General features: G+C 42.5%; 1 protein-coding gene across 1 annotated transcript in view; it reads left to right on the top strand.

Annotated features, from left to right (window-relative positions):
* The first annotated feature begins 285 nt into the window (after positions 1-285).
* LOC135527207 (procathepsin L-like) overlaps positions 286-22,019 on the top strand; it is a 68,154-nt gene continuing 46,420 nt past the window's right edge. The window contains exons 1-4 of the mRNA XM_064955818.1: positions 286-381; positions 554-701; positions 3,053-3,182; positions 12,649-12,846. Coding sequence (XP_064811890.1) covers positions 3,054-3,182; positions 12,649-12,846 — 327 coding nt within the window. The 5' untranslated portion in view covers positions 286-381; positions 554-701; position 3,053. The remainder of the gene's footprint in view (positions 382-553; positions 702-3,052; positions 3,183-12,648; positions 12,847-22,019) is intronic.

Raw genomic sequence — 22,019 nt, 5'->3', positions numbered from 1 at the left:
TTAGGTTTCACTGAAGCTGACATATTAGATATGTCACTTTTGGTAACATATTACTTATGTCACTAACATAATTAGTATTTCAACAGCAAATAAGATCAACTCGAAAAATTACACTACGGTTAAGAGACAGGTAAAAGGAGGTAGAAGAAAAACATTGAGAGGGAAACTCTCCAACCTGAACTTCTAACAGGAAGTTTGTGGGTAGACAGGATGTGCTGCACTGTTGTTGAAAAGAGTAAGCTATCTTTTTGATTAGAGCAGGCAAAAATAGTTAATCTACAGAAGTCGGTTTGTCCCTCAATAGACCTACCTGTGGCTTGAACTCACACAAGATTGAAACGATAGCAGGTTGATGGTGCAGGAGAGGGTTCTCTTGTCTTGGTGAGTAACCCATCAAAAACGATCTTAGCTAAGGTGTTGCTATTTGATACTGATGGTAATAAATGTATGTTTTGGCTAAAAATACAAAATGTACGGAGCCATGAATAAAAAGACATAGAAGTTGCTCTGTTATTGGTAAATGTTTCTGAGAAGTCCATTCTGTCATCAACAGACTTTTTGTTCCAAAGTGTTTGCAGTGAGATGACCCGAACCTCAAGATGTGCATGCAGTTGACACTCAAACAGCTTTGACGTCACATGTGTGTGTTCCTCTTGTGCCCTGCCAGCTTCCCCTAACACCTGTGGTTACTTGAAGAGAAGGTAAGATGAATTACCATTACTATTACCACAGGACATCTGGACTGGGCACCACAGAATCAATCCAGTAGACATTACAGGAAGATGTGGTAGTGGAGAGCACCACATATACCCATCACACCACCCACTGATAGATGAGAAACAGGGCAACGAAAACCTTTTTTATATATAATGGGTTAGTCATTTCTTGCAAATAGCTGAAAAAGACGTTGACAGAAACTCTGAGCAGAAAATGAAAAGCACCCAATTTTGTGTGACTACTAAGAGTATGGAAACAAACAAACACAAAATCAAACAGAAAACCGCACGACGGTAGATGTAGGCTTACATCTGCACTCAAGTGGTTGAGTCAATATTGTTTCCATGTTATTCCACCTTTGTTATTACTGCAATGTAATCATGTTGCATCAATATAGCTTTTTTTTATTTAGCAGAAATTAATTGACATAAAATATGTATGCAGTTTTTATCTTAATTGACCGTAGGTTTAAACCAAACATAGACAAAAACAAAAATGTTCACGTCCAGATGAAAAGTAAACTGCCTGTTACTCAGGCCCAGAAGCTAGGATGTGCATATGCATGGTAGCATTGGATAGTAAACACTCAGTTTCTAAAACTGTTAAAATAATATCTGTGAGTATAACATAACTGATTTGACAGGCAAAACCCCGAGCACAATCCATCCAGAGAATTATTTTTTGAGGTCATTGTGTATTCCAATGCTTTTCTTTGGGAAACCTGATTTATTAGGGCCCATATTGCAGTTCCTATGGCTTCCACTAGATGTCAACACTCTTTAGAAATTGTTTGATGTTATTTTTTTGAGAAATGAAGAAGTAGTCCTATTAATTTCATGTGTCACTCAGAAGGTCTCTAGTCTTTTGGTGCATGTGAACAAGAGCGCGCTCCGTGTTTTTCTTTGGTATTGGAAACGGTTTATCCCGTCTTAAATTTTATCGATTATTTTATTGATTATTTATTTTAGGGTACCTGAGGTTGGATTAAAAACGTTGTTTGAAATGTTTGGACTAAGCTTACAGGTAACTTATTAGATACTTTGTAGTCATGTTGGGCGAGTTGGAACCGGTGTATTTCTGAATCAAACGAGGCAAATAAATTGACATTTTGGGGATATAATGAAGGAATTTATCAAACAAAACGACCATTCATTGTGTCACTGAGACATTTGGAATTGCAAAAAGATGAAGATCTTCAAAGGTAAGGCATTTATTATATCGTTATTTCTGACTTCTGCGGCTGGATTATCAAGAAGTTGAGCTTTATTTTGGTGTATTACACTTATATTTCTGTGAATGTTGAATATTTATATTTCTGTAGGTTGAATTTGGCGCTCTGGATGTGGTCAAATCTATCAAGCTAATGGGATTGGCGCATTAAGGGATCCCTAAGAGGTAGCCCCTTTTTTCCAATTTTCACCCAAAACGACATACCTAAATCTAACTGCCTGTAGCTCAGGCCCTGAAGCAAGGATATGCATATTCTTCGTACCATTTGAAAGGAACCATTTGGAGGTTTATGGAAATGTGAAAGGAATGTAGTATAATATAATACAATAGATCTGGTAAAAGATAATACAAAGAAAAATCCAACCGTTCTTTTGTATTTTTTTGTACCATCTTTGAAATGCAAGAGAAAGGCCATAATGTATTATTTCAGCCCAGGTGCAATTTAGATTTTGTCCAATAGATGGCATCAGTGTATGTCCAAGTTTTAGACTGATCCAATGAACCATTGCATTTCTGTTAGAAATGTTATCAAGACTGCCCAAATGTGCCTAATTTGTTTATTAATAACTTTCCATGTTCAAAATTGTGTACTCCTCAAACAATAGCATGGTATTCTTTCACTGTAATAGCTACTGAAAATTGGTCAGTGCATTTAGATTAACAAGAATTTAAGCTTTCTACCAATGTCAGATATGTGTATGTCCTGGGAAATGTTCTTGTTACTTACAACCTCATGCTAATCGCATTAGCCTACGTTAGCTCAACAGTCCCTTGGAAGTGACACCGATCCCAAAGTTAAGCCGAGGACAGTGTGACAGGCGTCCATCACCAGCCAGTGGCTTCAAGACATCCTACACACACACACACATACACACAGACACACACATACTTCCTGTGGCTGAGGTGGGATTAAAAAATTGATTGCAAGATAAACCTCGAGAGAGAGACAGAGAGAGAAAGACAGAGAGAGGAATAAAGAGATAGAGAACCAGAGAAAAGAAAGACTGTATACAGTGGTGAGATAAAGAGAAACATCTGGTGCATAGCATCCTGTATGATATCTGTCTCCTAATTCTCAGTAAATCTCTGCTGTCTTTCTCCTCAGAATGAAGTTTTTGGTAGTTGTGGCTGCTGCTCTGGCAGTGGCGAGCGCCGCTAGCCTTTCATTGGAGGACCGGGAGTTCCATGCCTGGAAACTGACGTTTGGTAAGAGGTGCATCTCTAGCCTATTTCATGTCAGCTGAGTTCATTTCAGCCCCTTATCATTGACAATGATGGAGTGTGTGACTCTCTCCTCTTTTCTTCATGTTTATTATGTGTCAATCTGAACCTTTTCTTTATCATTGTCCTGTTAAAGATGATATAGAGCAGGGGTCGCCGACCTTTACATTCCTAAGAGCTACTTCATACAAATAAAACATTTATGGAGCTACTCACAGCCAGCATATTTTGTTATGGTAGGCGTATATTTAGAGGCACCCTGTAACGGTTTTCATGCGGTGAAGGAGAGTCGGACCAAAATGCAGCGTTTAGATTGCGATCCATGTTTAATGAACAAACGTAAACACAAATCAATACAAATACTACAAAAACAAAGAACGTAAATGAACGGAACGAAAACCGAAACAGCCTATACTAGTGTAAACTAAGACAGAGACAGGAACAAGGACACTAAGGACAATCACCCACGAAACACACAAAGAATATGGCTGCCTAAATATGGTTCCCAATCAGAGACAACGATAATCACCTGACTCTGAGAACCGCCTCAGGCAGCCATAGACTAACGCTAGACATCCCACAAAACCCCAAGACAAAAACACACCACAATAACCCATGTCACACCCTGGCCTGACCGAATAAATGAAGAATAAACATAATATATTTCGACCAGGGCGTGACACACCCAGCGCTTAATTTGTATTATTATTATAGAAAGAGCAGAAATCAGAGCTCTCATCAGTTTAATGAAAATAGTTTTGCTGTTTATGAAACATGCCAATATTGATGTTCCCGGAAAGATTTCAGTTGGTTTTCCATTTTGTGGTTTAAGTGGGCTACTGTCTGTCTATTCTTCAAAGTGCAGATGCATCCTCGTCTGCTCGCTATAGGCCAGCATTCAGGTAAACGTGTCCCAAATGTCGCAAAGCCAATGTAGCGTATCTAGACCTAAGCATAACAGTAACCTACAATTCTATATGGGGGAAAAAATAGAACAAATGGGCATATTAGATCATTTAAAGTAAATGATGCAGTGCAACACTGGAGTGATAGACATAAGCCTGCAACTCTCTCTCTATCAGGTAGGGAAATGGCTAGAAGCACAGGTCTCTCTCTCTGTCACCACATCAAAGGCCTCTTGTTGGTTTCAAAACATAGCCTACAAAGTTGCACAAACATAAGAACAGTCACGGCCCACACAAATCCTCACAAACAGGACAACGGAATGGATCGCATGCAGCGACCCAAAAAAACGACTCCGAAAAAGAGGGAAACGAGGCGGTCTTCTGGTCAGACTACGGAGACGGGCACATCATGCCCCACTTCCTAGCATTCTTCTTGCCAATGTCCAGTCTCTTGACAACAAGGTTGATGAAATCCGAGCAAGGGTAGCACGTTCTAACGTTCTGTGCTTCACGGAAACATGGCTCACTTGAGAGACGCTATCCGAAGCGGTGCAGCCAACGGGTTTCTCCACACATCGCGCCGACAGAAACAAACACCTTTCTGGTAAGAAGAGGGATGGGGGTGTATGCCTTATGGCTAACGAGGCATGGTGCGATGAAAGAAACATACAGTAACTCAAATCCTTCTGTTCACCTGATTTAGAATTCCTCACAATCAAATGTAGACCGCATTATCTACCAAGAGAATTCTTTTCGATTATAATCACAGCCGTATATATCCCCCCCCCAAGCAGACACATCGATGGCTCTGAACGAACTTTATTTAACTCTTTGCAAACTGGAAACCATTTATCCGGAGGCTGCATTCATTGTTGCTGGGGATTTTAACAAGGCTAATCTGAAAACAAGACTCCCTAAATTTTATCAGCATATTGATTGCGCAACCATCGGTGGAAAAACCTTGGATCACTGTTACTCTAACTTCCGCGACGCATATAAGGCCCTGCCCCACCCCCCTTTCGGAAAAGCTGACCACGACTCCATTTTGCTGATACCTGCCTACAGACAAGAACTAAAAAAAAGAAGCTCCCAGGCTGAGGTCTGTCCAACGCTGGTCCGACCAAGCTGACTCCACACTCCAAGACTGCTTCCATCACGTGGACTGGGACATGTTTCGTATTGCGTCAGATAACAACATTGACGAATACGCTGATTCGGTGTGCGAGTTCATTAGAACGTGCGTTGAAGATGTCGTTCCCATAGCAACGATTAAAACATTCCCTAACCAGAAACCGTGGATTGATGGCAGCATTCGCGTGAAACTGAAAGCGCGAACCACTGCTTTCAATCAGCGCAAGGTGTCTGGTAACATGACTGAATACAAACAGAGCAGCTATTCCCTCCGTAAGGCTATCAAACAAGCTAAGCGTCAGTACAGAGACAAAGTAGAATCTCAATTCAACGGCTCAGACACAAGAGGCATGTGGCAGGGTCTACAGTCAATCACGGACTACAGGAAGAAATCCAGCCCAGTCACGGACCAGGATGTCTTGCTCCCAGGCAGACTAAATAACTTTTTTGCCCGCTTTGAGGACAATACAGTGCCACTGACACGGCCTGCAACGGAAACATGCGGTCTCTCCTTCACTGCAGCCGAGGTGAGTAAAACATTTAAACGTGTTAACCCTCGCAAGGCTGCAGGCCCAGACGGCATCCCCAGCCGCGCCCTCAGAGCATGCACAGACCAGCTGGCTCGTGTGTTTACGGACATATTCAATCAATCCCTATACCAGTCTGCTGTTCCCACATGCTTCAAGAGGGCCACCATTGTTCCTGTTCCCAAGAAAGCTAAGGTAACTGAGCTAAACGACTACCGCCCCGTGGCACTCACTTCCGTCATCATGAAGTGCTTTGAGAGACTAGTCAAGGACCATATCACCTCCACCCTACCTGACACCCTAGACCCACTCCAATTTGCTTACCGCCCAAATAGGTCCACAGACGACGCAATCTCAACCACACTGCACACTGCCCTAACCCATCTGGACAAGAGGAATACCTATGTGAGAATGCTGTTCATCGACTACAGCTCGGCATTTAACACCATAGTACCCTCCAAGCTCGTCATCAAGCTCGAGACCCTGGGTCTCGACCCCGCCCTGTGCAACTAGGTACTGGACTTCCTGACGGGCCGCCCCCAGGTGATGAGGGTAGGCAACAACATCTCCACCCCGCTGATCCTCAACACTGGGGCCCCACAAGGGTGCGTTCTGAGCCCTCTCCTGTACTCCCTGTTCACCCACGACTGCGTGGCCACGCACGCCTCCAACTCAATCATCAAGTTTGCGGACGACACAACAGTGGTAGGCTTGATTACCAACAACGACGAGACGGCCTACAAGGAGGAGGTGAGGGCCCTCGGAGTGTGGTGTCAGGAAAATAACCTCACACTCAACGTCAACAAAATGAAGGAGATGATTGTGGACTTCAGGAAACAGCAGAGGGAACACCCCCCTATCCACATCGATGGAACAGTAGTGGAGAGAGTAGCAAGTTTTAAGTTCCTCGGCATACACATCACAGACAAACTGAATTGGTCCACTCACACAGACAGCATCGTGAAGAAGGAGCAGCAGCGCCTCTTCAACCTCAGGAGGCTGAAGAAATTCGGCTTGTCACCAAAAGCACTCACAAACTTCTACAGATGCACAATCGAGAGCACCCTGGCGGGCTGTATCACCGCCTGGTTACGGCAACTGCTCCGCCCTCAACCGTAAGGCTCTCCAGAGGGTAGTGAGGTCTGCACAACGCATCACCGGGGGCAAACTACCTGCCCTCCAGGACACCTACACCACCCGATGTTACAGGAAGGCCATAAAGATCATCAAGGACATCAACCACCCGAGCCACTGCCTGTTCACCCCGCTGTCATCCAGAAGGCGAGGTCAGTACAGGTGCATCAAAGCTGGGACCGAGAGACTGAAAAACAGCTTCTATCTCAAGGCCATCAGCCTGTTAAACAGCCACCACTAACATTGAGTGGCTGCTGCCAACACACTGACACTGACTCAACTCCAGCACAAGCATTTCGCTACACTCGCATTAACATCTGCTAACCATGTGTATGTGACAAATAAAATTTGATTTGATTTGAAATCAATTCAGAGAATTACAAGGAGTCAATCAGTATACTTGTAACAACTTAAGCATGACGGAACTTCTATTCTATCAAATAAACCGTATAAGGGGAAATAAACCATTCCATTTTTGAGGGGCGAAATTTGAAACTCCTCGATTGGTGAGCAAAATAAACTAACACCACCACCTGCTGGAGAAGGCAGATTTTTGGCCGAGTTGGGTCTCTCGTTCGCCTCTTCCTCTCTGGCTGTATGGACACTAATGGAAATTCAGTACTGAGAGAGACGTGGTCATTTCTTCAAACAATCATCTTTATTTAATATTGATTAATTATTGCAATAAGGAGGCTGGTCGACCCCCACCCTTGAGTGGTGGACCAAGTAACCTAACCTTTACACAAATGCAAATTACTACAGTGCTTTGCAAATGTATTCATCCGCTTGGCATTTTTCCTATTTTGTTGCATTACAACCTGTAACTTAAATGTATTTTTATTTTTATCTCGTACAATTGACATACACAAAAGTATTTTTTTTTCAAAAACAGAAAAGTGGTGCGTGCATATGTATTCACCCTCTTTGCTATGAACAGATACTCCATATATGTATTCACCCCCTTTGCCCATGGACAGATACTCCAATCTCCGCTGTGGAGCTTTGCAGCTCCTTCAGGGTTATCTTTGATCTCTTTGTTGCCTCTCTGATTAATGCCCTTCTTGCCTTGTCTATGAGTTTGGTGGGCGGCCCTCTCTTGGCAGGTTTGTTTTGGTGCCATATTCTTTACATTTTTTAATAATGGATTTAATGGTGCTCCGTGGGATGTTCAAAGTTTCAGATATTTTTTTTATAACCCAACCCTGATCTGTACTTCTCCACAACTTTGTCCCTGACCTGTTTGGAGCGCTCCTTGGTCTTCATGGTGCCGCTTGCTTGGTGGCGTCCCATGCTTGGTGGTGTTGCAGACTCTGGGGCCTTTCAGAACAGGTGTATATATACTGAGATCATGTGACAGATCATGTGACACGTAGATTGCACACAGGAGGACTTTATTTAACTAATTATGTGACTTCTGAAGGTAATTGGTTGCACCAGATCTTATTTAGGGGCTTCATAGCAAAGGGGGTGAATACATTTGCACGCACCATTTTTCTGTTATAAATTTGTTTTCTGAAACAAGTTATTTTTTCATTTCACTTCACCAATTTGGACAATTTTGTGTATGTCCATTATATGAAATCGAAATAGAAGTCCATTTAAAATTACAGGTTGTAATGCAACAAGATAGGAAAAATGCCAAGGGGGATGAATACTTTTGCAAGGCACTGTATGTCTTGTCCATTTGCCAACCAGTATACCAGCAACATGAGAGACGTTTTGGAACAGATCTCTCTCCATGCTCACTCCACATGTCCTTCTTTGGCACTCCCGAAAGAAAAGGCAGTTGATCAACTGGAAGCTGTACACCGGATGCTGGCTCGGACTCAGGTCTCTCGATAGAAGTGGTGCAGGACAGGGCCGTAGTGAACACCATTTCTTCAGCCGGTTAGAGGGGGTTTTGAGATCGACACCATGTTTGGTCGAATTCCCTTCTATGCATCTAGATACCATCTCCACCATAACTTTGAAAAAGGACAGATCAGAACAGCAATTCAGTTCCGTGCATCTCTGATTCAGGAAATCTAGAAAAGCGTTCAAGAAATCCAAACAAATTATCTAATGTATGACCAATGATTACTACTACCAATATTCTTAATGCAAATCTCTGAAGCACATGTCAAAGAAAAAAAATGACATCACACTCTGATGAAACACATTTTCAAATCTGCTTATCACACTGTCAACCTCATGGCAGTCATAGGATCAGGAAATTATCCAGATCATCCAGCAGACCCAATCTGGTGAGATTTATCAAAACAAAACAGAACAAACAATGCAACAATACACTCTTTAATACATCACTCAATACATCAATCCAAAAACCTAAAAAAAAGGTGATTCACCCATTTTGACATAATTCACTAATGTGTAAAAACAACAACACCACTGGTTAAAATTGGTATACATTTTTAAATAACTAATCAAATAAGAATCTCTACCCAGAAAAATTGTACCCATAACTTCATTCAAGAAATAGAAAAATAGACCTGTCTATAGTCTATATAGATGGCATCATGAAAAAAATGAGATGGCATCATGAAGAGGGAAAATTATGTGGATATATTGAAGCAACATCTCAAGACATCAGTCAGGAAGTTAAAGCTTGGTCGCAAATGGGTCTTCCAAATGGACAATGACCCCAAGCGTACTTCCAAAGTTGTGGCATAATGGCTTAAGGACAACAAAGTCAAGGTATTGGAGTGGCAATCACAAAGCTCTGACCTCAATCCTATAGAAAATGTGTGGTCAGAACTGATAAAGTGTGTGCGAGCAAGGAGGCCTACAAACCTGACTCAGTTACACCAGCTCTGTCAGGAAGAATGGGCCAAAATTCACCCAAGTTAAACAATTTAAAAGGCAATGCTACCTAATACTAATTGAGTGTATGTAAACTTCTGACCCACTGGGAATGTGATGAAAGAAATAAAAGCTGAAATAAATCATTCTGACATTTCACATTCTTAAAATTAATTGGTGATCCTAACTGAACTAAGACAGGGAATTTCTTACTGATTAAATGTCAGGAATTGTGAACTTCCGACTTCAACTGTACATACTCTATTGGACTTCCATCAGTCCTGGAAGCAAGAATCCTACTCAAAACGAATCAGATAATAGCGTGTTTCATTAAGTGGAAATCGACACAGTCTAAAATAAACAATCCCAGAGCCCCTTTCCGGTAATCTTATCAATTTAACCTGGTGTATTAATTTAGTAAAAATTGGTAGAATGCTCGCGTGCTTCTATTAGTGTCTTTATGACTTTGGACCAACAGAATGATAGATTCCCCCAAAAACAAAGGAAATATATTTAGTCTTTCTGAAATAATTGTTTCCATTGATTATAAATAACAATTAGGTCTATCGAACAATTCAAACCTTAAATTAAGTTAGAGAATTTGCTTTGATTAATTAAGATTCATCACATTATCCAAATACTAAAAAAAATAATGTAAAGGGAAAATCCACTCAAAAACAATATTCTTGTATTTCTTCCATTAGTCCACTGTTGATACAGTCCTAAAAGGATTTGCATGTCAGCAATCAAGTTTTTGAAATATTGGACTTTCAAGAATCAAAGTGTCACCAGCCACATCATCAATGTTTGTCTATCGAGATTGCATGGCTGTGTGCTCAATTTTACACACCTGTCAGGAATGGGTGTGGCTGAAATAGCCAAATCCACTAATAAACAAACATTGGCAGTAGAATTGCCTTACTGTAGAGCTCAGTGACTTTCAACGTGGCACCGTCATAGGATATCACCTTTTCAACAAGTCAGTTCAACAAATTTCTGTCCTGCTAGAGCTGCCCTGGTCAACTGTAATGCTGTTAATGTGAAGTAGAAAGATCTAGGAGCAACAACGGCTCAGCTGCAAAGTGATAGGCCACACAAGCTCACAGAACGGGACCACCGAGTGATGAAGCGCGAAAACATCTTATTTTCTCAGTTGCAACACACTCTACCAAGTTCCAAACTGCCTCTGGAAGCAACGTCAGCACAAAAACAGTTCTTCGGGAGCTTCATGAAATCGTTTTCCATGGCCGTGCAGCCACACACAAGCCTAAGTTCACCATGCAAAATGACAATTGTCTGCTGGAGTGGTGTAAAGCTCACTTCCATTGGACTGGAGCAGTGGAAACGTATTCTCAGAAGTAATGATTCACGCTTCACCATCACCCATCTGGCAGTCCGACAGACAAAAATGGGTTTTGCGGATGTCAGGAGAACTGTAAAGTTTGGTGGAGGAGGAATAATGGTTTGGGTTAGGCCCCTTACTTCCAATGAAGGGAAATCTTAACGCTACAGCACACAATTACACTAGCGTCAAAAGTTCGGGGTCACTTAGAAATGTCCTTGTTTTTGAAAGAAAAGCTCATTTTTGGTCCATTAAAATAACATAAATACATTGTAGACATTGTTAATGTGGTAAATTACTATTGTAGCTGTAAACGGTTGATTTTTAATGGAATATCTACATAGGTGTACAAAGGCTCATTATCAGCAAACATCACTCTTGTGTTGTGTTAGCTAATCCAAGTTTATAATTTTAAAAGGCTAATTGACCATTAGAAAACCCTTTTGCAATTATGTTAGCACAGCTGAAAACCATTGTTCTGATTAGAGAAGCAATAAAACTGAACTTTAGAATAGTTTTGTATCTGAAGCATCAGCATTGTGGGTTTGATTACAGGCTCAAAATACCAGAAATAAAGAACTTTCTTCTGAAACTCATCAGTCTATTCTTGTTCTGAGAAATGAAGGTTATTCCATGCAAGAATTTTTTTTTTTTAACCTTTATTTTACTAGGCAAGACAGTTAAGAACAAATTCTTATTTTCAATGACGGCCTAGGAACAGTGGGTTAACTGCCTGTTCAGGGGCAGAACAACAGATTTGTACCTTGTCAGCTCGGGGATTCGAACTTGCAACCTTTCGGTTACTAGTCCAACACTCTAACCACTAGGCTACCCTGCCGCCCCAAAAAATTGCCAAGAAACTGAAGATCTCATACAATGCTGTGTACTACTCCCTTCACAGAACAGCGCACACTGGCTCTAACCAGAATCGAAAGAGGAGTGGGAGGCCCCGGTGCACAACTGAGCAAGAGGACAAGTGTCTAGTTTGAGAAACAGACGCCTCACAAGTCCTCAACTGGCAGCCTCATTAAATAGTACCTGCAAAACACCAGATGCTAGCCTTCTTGGCAGAGTTCCTCTGTCCAGTGTCTGTGTTCTTTTGCACATCTTAATCTTTTATTTTTATTGGCCAGCCTGAGATATGGCTTTTTCTTTGCAACTCTGCCTAGAAGGCCAGCATCCCGGAGTTGCCTCTTCACTGTGAGAGTCGCCTCTTCACTCCCTGCTGGCCCATATTGACTCACAAGCTGTCCACAGTTGTGTCAAGGTGGCTGGATGTCTTTTGGGTGGTGGACCATTCTTGATACACAGGAGAAACTGTTGACTGTGGGAAAAAACACTGGTGTTTTAGTTCAAGACTACTACCATACCCCGTTCAAAGGCACTTACATTTTTTGTCTTGCCCATTCAACCCCTGAATGGCACACATACACAATCCATGTCTCAATTGTCTTAAGGCTCAAAAATCCTTCTTCAATCTGTCTCCTTCCCTTCATTTACTCTGAAGTGGATTAAACAAGTGACATCAATAAGGGATCATAGCATTCACCTGGATTCACCTGGACAGTCTATTTCATGGAAAGAGTAGGTATTACCTAGCTTTTTCTACACTCAGTGCATGTCTATTGTTGTGCTATCACAGGAAAATGAGGAGTACAGACGCATCATCTCCCAGCGCTGCCTGGGCTCCTTCAATGCCTTCAAGCCCAGTGGCGGCTCTACCTTCTTACCCATGCTTGGGGACAATGATCTGCCCACCACCATGGACTGGAGGGACAAGGGCTATGTCACCTCCATCAAGGATCAGAAGGATTGTGGCTCCTGCTGGGCTTTCAGCACGGTAAGGGAGGGAGAGTGTTGGAAGGGGTTAACTTCTTGCGACTCCAAACCCGTATCCGGGAGCGTAATCATAGCCTCAAGCTCATTACCATAACGTAACGTTTCCTATTCATGAAAATCGCAAATGAAATGAAATAAATATATTGAAACACAAACTTAGCCTTTTGTTAACAACACTGTCATCTCAGATCTTCAAAATATGCTTTTCAACCAAAGCTACACAAGCATTTGTGTAAGAGTATTGATAGCCTAGCATATTATTAAGCCTAGTATTCAACAGGCAACATTTTCACAAAAACAAGAAAAGCATTCAAATAAAATTATTTACCTTTGAAGAACTTCGGATGTTTACAATGACGAGACTCTGTTAGATAGCAAATGTTCATTTCTTCCAAAAAGATTATTTGTGTAAGAGAAATAGCTCCGTTTTGTTCATCACGATTGGCAAAGAAAAAAAAACGAAAATGCAGTCACTTACAACGCCAGACTTTTTTCCAAATTAGCTCCATAATATCGACAGAAACATGGCAAACATTGTTTAGAATCAATCCTCAATGTGTTTTTCACAATTCTATTCGATGAAAAATCATTCCTGGCAGTCGGTTTCTCATCAGAGGCAAACGGAAAAATACTGCAGCTGGAGATTACGCAATAATTGCGACGGAGGACACCAAGCGACCACCTGGTAGATGTAGTCTCTTATGGTCAGTCTTCCAATGATATGCCTACAAATACGTCACAATGCTGCAGACACCTTGGGGAAATCGTGGAAAATGTAAGCTGACTCCAAGCTCCTCCACAGCCATATAAGCAGTCATTGCCATGAGGCGGTTTCAAAAAATGCGGCACTTCCTGATTGGATTTTTATCTGGGTTTTTTCTGTAACATCAGTTCTGTGGCACTCACAGACAATATCTTTGCAGTTTTGGAAACGTCAGTGTTTTCTTTACAAAGCTGTCAACTATATGCATATTATATGCATAGTCGAGCAACTTTTCGTGACAAAATATCTTGTTGAAAACGGGAACGTTTCTCATCCAAAAATTAAAATAGCGCCCCCTAGTTATAAAAGGTTAACTTCACTAGGGTGGGGAGCAGCATTCGGAATTTTGGATGAAAAGCGTGCCCAAAGTAAACTGCCTACTACTCAGGCCGAGATGCTAGGATATGCATACAATTGGATAGAAAACACTCTAAAGTTTCCAAAACTTTTAAAATAATGTCTGAGTATAACAGAACTGATATGGCAGGCGAAAACCTGAGAAAAATCCATCCAGGAAGTACTATTATTTTGAAAGACTGTTTTTCCATTGAAAGCCTATCCACCATACAAATACTTAGCACCCAGTTCACGATCTATATGGCTTCCTCTACACGTGGCCAGTCTTTAGGCATTGTTTCAGGCTTTACTCTGAAAAATGAGGGAGATACAGCACTTTCAATGAGAGGACAGTGGAAACTTCCAGACATGAGTCCAGCACATGATCAGGAGCGTCTTTCTTGCTTGTTCTTTTCTATTGACAAAGCTTTTGTCCGGTTGAAATATTATTGATTATTTATTCAACTTTAGGATTGATTTTAAATATTGTTTGACATGTTTCTATTCACTTTTATGGTACTTTTGGGATTTTTCGTCTGTCTGTTGTGACCGCGCTTTGTTCCAATGGATTGCTGAACAAAACGCACCAACAAAATGGAGGTTTTTGGACATAAAGAGGGACATTATCGAACAAAATGAACATTTATTGTGTAACATGGAGTCTTTAGAGTGCAACCATATGAAGATCAAAGGTAAGTGATGCATTTTATCGCTTTTGTTACTCCTCTTCGTGGCTGCTAACTGTTTGTAATGATTTGTCTGCTGGGCGCTGTTCTCAGATAATCGTATGGTTTGCTTTCGCCGTAAAGCCTTTTTGAAATCTGACACAGCGGTTGGATTAACAAGAAGTTTATCTATAACCTGGTGTATAACATTTGTATATTTTATGTATGTTTATTATGAGAATTTCTGTTTTGAGTTTCACGCTCTGCAATTTCACCGGATGTTGTTTGAGACAGTGGATTATTGAACAAAACACGCTAACAAAAACGGAGGTTTGTGGATAATAACATGGACTTTATCGTACAAAACAAACATTTATTGAGTAAATGGGAGTCTTATGAGTGCAAACATATGAAGATCATCAAAGGTAAGTGATAATTTTATCACTGTTTCTGACTTGTGTAACTTCTCTACTTGGCTTGTTACTGTTTGTAATGATTTGTCTTCTGGGCGCTGTTCTCAGATAATCGCATGGTATGCTTTCGCCGTAAAGCGTTTTTGAAATCTGACAACGTGGTTGGATTATCAAGAAGTTTCTTTAAACCCATGTATAACACTTGTATGTTTCATTAATTTTTATAAAGACTATTTCTGTTTTTGAATTTTGCGCTCTGCAATTTCACTGGATGTTGGCCAGGTGGGAGGCTAGTGAGGTTAAAAAGGGATGACAGTTACTACAAATGGATTGTGATATACAGTTGAAGACGGAAGTTTAAATACACTCTGGATTTGAGTCATTAAAACTCGTTATTCAACCACTCCACAAATTTCTTGTTAACAAACTATAGTTTTGGCAAGGCGGTTAGGACATCCACTTTGTGCATGACACAAGTCATTTTTCCAACAATTGTATTACAGACAGATTATTTCACTGTATCACAATTCCAGTGGATCAGAAGTTTACATACACTAACTTGGCTGGAAAAAAATTGGAGACCTCCACAAGTCTGGTTCATCCTTGGGAGCAATTTCCAAATGCCTGAAGGTACCACGTTCATCTCTACAAATAATAGTATGCAAGTATAAACACCATGTGTCCACGCAGCCGTCATACCGCTCAGGAAGGGGACACGTTCTGTCTCCTAGAGATGAATATACTTTGGTGCGAAAAGTGCAACTCATTCCCAGAACAACAGCAAAGGACCTTGTGAAGATGCTGGATGAAACAGGTACCAAAGTATCTATATCCACAGTAAAACGAGTCCTATATCGATATAACCTGAAAGGCCGCTCAGCAAGAAAGAAGCCACTGCTCCAAAACTGCCATAAAAAAAACAGGCTACGGTTTGCAACTGCATATGGGGAAAAAGATCGTACTTTTTGGAGAAATGTCCTCTGGTCTGATGAAACAAAAATAGAACTGTTTGGCCATAATGACCATCCTTATGTTTGGAGGAAAAAGGGGAGGCTTGCAAGCCGAAGAACACCATCCCAACAGTAAAGCACGGAGGTGGCAGCATCATGTTCTGGGGGTGCTTTGCTGCAGGAGGGACTGGTGCACTTCACAAAATAGAGGGCATCATGAGGCAGGACATTTATGTGGATATATTGAAGCAACATCTCAAGACATCAGTCTGGAAGTTAAAGCTTGGTCGCAAATGGGTCTTCCAAATGGACAATGACCCCCAGCATACTTCCAAAGTTGTGGAAAAAAGGACAACAAAGTCAAGGTATTGGAGTGACCATCACAAAGCTCTGACCTCAATCCTATAGAAAATGTGTGTGCAGAACTGAGAAAGCGTGTGCGAGCAAGGAGGCCTACAAACCTGACTCAGTTACACCAGCTCTGTCAGGAGGAATGGGCCAAAATTCACTTATTGTGGGAAGCTTGTGGAAGGCTACCTGAAACGTTTGACACAAGTTAGACAATTGAAAGGCAATGCTACCAAATACTAATTGAGTGTATGTAAACTTCCGACTTCAACTGTATGTATTGCTGATATTAATTTTTTGTTTTTGTTTCGATACATTTTTTACCAAATTGGGATGCTGGAGTGTGGGATTTCTGCGAGGGGTTAGGGTGCTAACTTCATGATCTGGTAACTCTTCCGAGAGGTCGCCAGTAGAATAAGGGAGTATGGACTAATTTTGAAAATGGCTTTAGCAGTAACAGTATATTGATATGCTTTTTGACATTTGTCGTAGAGATAACGTTATCAAGAAAAGGTTAATGTAATAATTTGTCATATTGTCAATGCTTAATTAATTGAACTAAACTGTTGTTCTGATCTGTGTTTTTTTTGTCATGGAAAGTGACGTCAGAGCGTGTCTTAATGCATGGTAGGAATAATTTGACCACAAACAGGATGTGTGAACTTCAAAACCCTCCCTCACCGGCAGAAGAAAGAGAGACAAAGACGTGCAATGTGACAGTGACTTTTAACACTTCTATCTGTGTCTGAGCCATAAACCGGGGTGCGGGCAGCAGGAGTGCTGAGAACTGCTCAGGTGAGAGACTATTGTATGTGGGAGAAATGGATGTATCTATTTGGATATTGGAATCGGGACATTAGCTAGGGCCATTGGGAAGATGAACTGTAAACAATATCTGAAAAAGACACGCAAGAATGATAAGTGCCCGGGAAAAGGACAGGGGGGTCTACACATTGTGAACAATTTAGACTAAGGATGCATTGAGATACTGGTCTTTCATTACCAGGCCACTCGTGACAGGAAAACAGGGACAAATTGGGGCTGTAATGAGAATTACAGACAATAAAAAGGTTTTGTTTATAAATGTATGTGCTAACAGGGATGATGTGTGCTGAATTTAGAAGCTGGAATTGAGGACTGTCATTCTAAATTTGGGTTGGATAATTGATAAAAATGTCGTAGATATGATTTGGATATAGCAAGAGAGAGTTACTACAGAACGGCGAGGGGTGGGGGCTGGATGATAGCTTTGGTCAACCATAAAAAAAAAAAATATCTTTTGTTTTACCATGTCATCAGAATTATAATGTTCGTTGCATCAACGGGTGATGTGAAGTTATTAAACATGTACTTTTTTCTCTTTTCTTTTCAAATCAATATGTTTTTAGGTTTCGTGGAACATAAGAGTGATCATTTTTTCCAGAGGAGGGACTGATGTATATTGACTAATTGATTTGAGAATGTTTTAGTATGTGCAAATGTATATGTAGCAGGAGGCGAGGTGAGGGCTGTTAAGTGGGGTGGAACGTGACTGCAGTGGAGATCTGTGGGGGCTCATAAATTAAGTTTGTGGTGATAGAGGAGTATCATTCCCAGAAACTAGGTATATTGTTACAGGAGATAGCTCATATGAGAGGGAGGATAGCTAACTGTGCACAATACAGGTATTAGTATGAGTTAAATTGAACATTATAAATCAAATTTTATTTGTCACATACACATGGTTAGCAGATGTTAATGCGAGTGTAGCAAAATGCTTGTGCTTCTAGTTCCGACAATGCAGTAATAACCAACAAGTAATCTAACTAACAATTCCAAACCTAATTTCTTATACACAGTGTAAGGGGATAAAGAATATGTACATAAAGATATGAATGCAGAGCAGCATAGGCAAGATACAGTAGATGGTATCGAGTACAGTATATACATATGAGATGAGTATGTAAACAAAGTGGCATAGTTAAAGTGGCTAGTGATACATGTATTACATAAGGATGCAGTAGATGATATAGAGTACAGTATATACGTATACATATGAGATGAATAATGTAGGGTATGTAAACATTATATTAGGTAGCATTGTTTAAAGTGGCTAGTGATATATTTTACATTTCCCATCAATTCCCATTATTAAAGTGGCTGGAGTTGAGTCAGAGTGTTGGCAGCAGCCACTCAATGTTAGTGGTTGCTGTTTAACAGTCTGATGGCCTTGAGATAGAAGCTGTTTTTCAGTCTCTCGGTCCCAGCTTTGATGCACCTGTACTGACCTCGCCTTCTGGATGATAGCGGGGTGAACAGGCAGTGGCTCGGGTGGGTGTTGTCCTTGATGATCTTTATAGCCTTCCTGTAACATCGGGTGGTGTAGGTGTCCTGGAGGGCAGGTAGTTTGCCCCCGGTGATGCGTTGTGCAGACCTCACTACCCTCTGGAGAGCCTTACGGTTGTGGGCGGAGCAGTTGCCATACCAGGCGGTGATACAGCCCGCCAGGATGCTCTCGATTGTGCATCTGTAGAAGTTTGTGAGTGCTTTTGGTGACAAGCCGAATTTCTTCAGCCTCCTGAGGTTGAAGAGGCGCTGCTGCGCCTTCTTCACGATGCTGTCTGTGTGAGTGGACCAATTCAGTTTGTCTGTGATGTGTATGCCGAGTAACTTAAAACTTACTACCCTCTCCACTACTGTTCCATCGATGTGGATAGGGGGTGTTCCCTCTGCTGTTTCCTGAAGTCCACAATCATCTCCTTCGTTTTGTTGACGTTGAGTGTGAGGTTATTGTCCTGACACCACACTCCAAGGGCCCTCACCTCCTCCCTGTAGGCCGTCTCGTCGTTGTTGGTAATCAAGCCTACCACTGTTGTCGTCCGCAAACTTGATGATTGAGTTGGAGGCGTGCGTGGCCGCGCAGTCGTGGGTGAACAGGGAGTACAGGAGAGGGCTCAGAACGCACCCTTGTGGGGCCCCAGTGTTGAGGATCAGTGGGGTGGAGATGTTGTTGCCTACCCTCACCACCTGGGGGCGGCCCGTCAGGAAGTCCAGTACCCAGTTGCACAGGGCGGGGTCGAGACCCAGGGTCTCGAGCTTGATGACGAGCTTGGAGGGTACTATGGTGTTAAATGCCGAGCTGTAGTCGATGAACAGCATTCTCACATAGGTATTCCTCTTGTCCAGATGGGTTAGGGCAGTGTGCAGTGTGGTTGAGATTGCGTCGTCTGTGGACCTATTTGGGCAGTAAGCAAATTGGAGTGGGTCTAGGGTGTCAGGTAGGGTGGAGGTGATATGGTCCTTGACTAGTCTCTCAAAGCACTTCATGATGACGGAAGTGAGTGCTACGTGGCGGTAGTCGTTTAGCTCAGTTACCTTAGCTTTCTTGGGAACAGGAACAATGGTGGCCCTCTTGAAGCATGTGGGAACAGCAGACTGGTATAGTGATTGATTGATTATGTCCGTAAACACACCAGCCAGCTGGTCTGCACATGCTCTGAGGGCGCGGCTGGGGATGCCGTCTGGGCCTGCAGCCTTGCGAGGGTTAACACGTTTAAATGTTTTACTCACCATACCCAGATCATGAGAGTAGAAGAGATAGTGGTGGAAATTCAGACACTATGGTAAACCTTCAAGAACCCTGTGACTCAGAGTTTTGTTAGGTTGGATATTCTTCCAACTCATTAATCTCTCTCAATTTCTAACAGCCGGCGAACACTTGACAGATTACATACAGTAGTTATTCTCACGGCAGTCGCTGTAGGGACCATAATTGAAAGATGCTATAGTCATGGGCCATGTTAGTAGTAGCGAGAAACCTCGCGAGAAACCTGTCGATGCCTGAGGCACCTCCCTGTAAGCAAAAAGCAGAAAGGGTAACCACTTATCCCAGTCTTTACCAGTGTCAGCCACAAACTTCCTCAGCATGTTCTTGAGCGTTTGATTGAATCTCTCTACGAGCCCATCCGTTTGGGGATGGTAGGGAGTAGTCCTCAAGCCTTTAATGCCCAGCTGTCGGTGGAGTTGAACCATCAGTTGCGAGGTGAAGTTTGTCCCTTGGTCCGTCAGGATTTCATCTGGGATTCCTACACGAGAGAAGAGCTGAACAAGAGCACTGATTATTTTTGGAGTGGTTATGGAACGGAGTGGGAAGGCTTCTGGGAACCGGGTGGCATAGTCACAGATCACCAATATATACTTGTAACCTGCACTACTCTTCTCCAAGGGTCCAACAATGTCCATTGCAATTCTCTTGAATGGGGTAGAGATAACTGGCAGTGAACATAGAGGAGCCCGTTCAGACCTACGGACAGCACTGGTTTTCTGGCACGTGGGGCATGATTTGCAGTATTTTTGTACATCAGTATACATGGAGGGCCAAAAGAAACGGGAGCCTAGCCTAAGATAGGTCTTATGTTGCCCTAGATGGCCTGCCCATGGAACTGTATGTGCAAGGTTGAGAACAAGTGGTCTACAGGTAGATGGCACCACCAACTTCCTGCTATCTGCCTCTGACCCAAGGTAGAGTATGTGGTTGTCTACTGTGTAAATCCCCCCTAATGAAGATTGACTGTCCCCAGCTAAGGCCTTGTCAAACAAACATTTCAAGGTTGCGTCAGACTTCTGCAGTGTAGCAAAATTTTGTGGAACATCCCATTGCACCTCTAACCCAGACACATCAGCAACAGGTACAGGGGTTCCCACATACTTCTCAAGACGCCGCTGGCGGCGTGACTTTCTGGGCCCTTTGGTTCCCCCCTCGCACAGACTATCACACAAGTCAGGCAGAGGTTGTAAACCAGCTTTGGCCTGGGCACGAGTGACAACTGAACATGCCATCTGAACATGAGACTGGCAAACTGACTGCCCATATAGCTGACCCCCACACTTCCCAACAGATCAGAGAGTACAGGCACATCCCTCCCCAAAATCATCTCAAAAGGTAGCTTCTCCATTACCCCAACTTTGAGGAGGTATTTCTGACCCTGAATCTCAACTGTGAGTTCAGCTGTGGGCTGCTGTGACTGGTCACCATGGACACATTGGATCAGTGTCTGATGACCATAATCAATGTCATTAACAGGTACATTACCTTTTCTGATCAATGACAGGGAACTGCCGGTGTCAATCATTGCAGTAAGACTTTTACCATTCACTTTTACAGGTACCAAGCATGACCCTTCCCGAGTCTGTCTATTCTGAACACCATCCCCTCTCTGGGTACATAACAGTAACCTGAGAGCTTGGATTTACGTAGCGGACACATTGAAGCTTTGTGCCCCTGCTGCCGGCAGTAAAAACAGGTCAGACCCCTCCCATCAGAGCAAACTGCATGATCCCTTACCTCCCTCCCAGACACATAACCCCCAGAGTTACCTCCACCATCTCTGGCGTTTCTGATGTCCCTTGTGTCTCTGAGACTCCTTGGAGCGGGTGCTGCAGGTTGTGGTGGGCCCCCTTTACGTGCATTAAGATACTGCAGTGCAAGCTTGGCCGCCATAAGCCCGTCCTTGGGCTCGTGCTCTCGGACCCAGGTTCGAATGTCGTGTGGTAGAACCTGTAGAAGTTGCTCGAGGATGATGACCTCCCCGATTTCGTCCTGTGTCTTCTCCCCCGGTCGAACCCATCGTCGGTAGAGACCCTTGAGGCGGTGGTACGTCTCTGTCGGCGACTCACCCGATGGCGTTGATGCAGCTCTGAAGCGTTGACGGTAGGTTTCT

Source organism: Oncorhynchus masou, chromosome 32 (assembly GCF_036934945.1).
Source record: "Oncorhynchus masou masou isolate Uvic2021 chromosome 32, UVic_Omas_1.1, whole genome shotgun sequence".
NCBI classification, from domain to species: Eukaryota; Metazoa; Chordata; class Actinopteri; order Salmoniformes; family Salmonidae; genus Oncorhynchus; species Oncorhynchus masou.
Note: the sequence above shows the minus strand (reverse complement) of the source record. Positions and strands in the feature narration are given on the sequence as shown.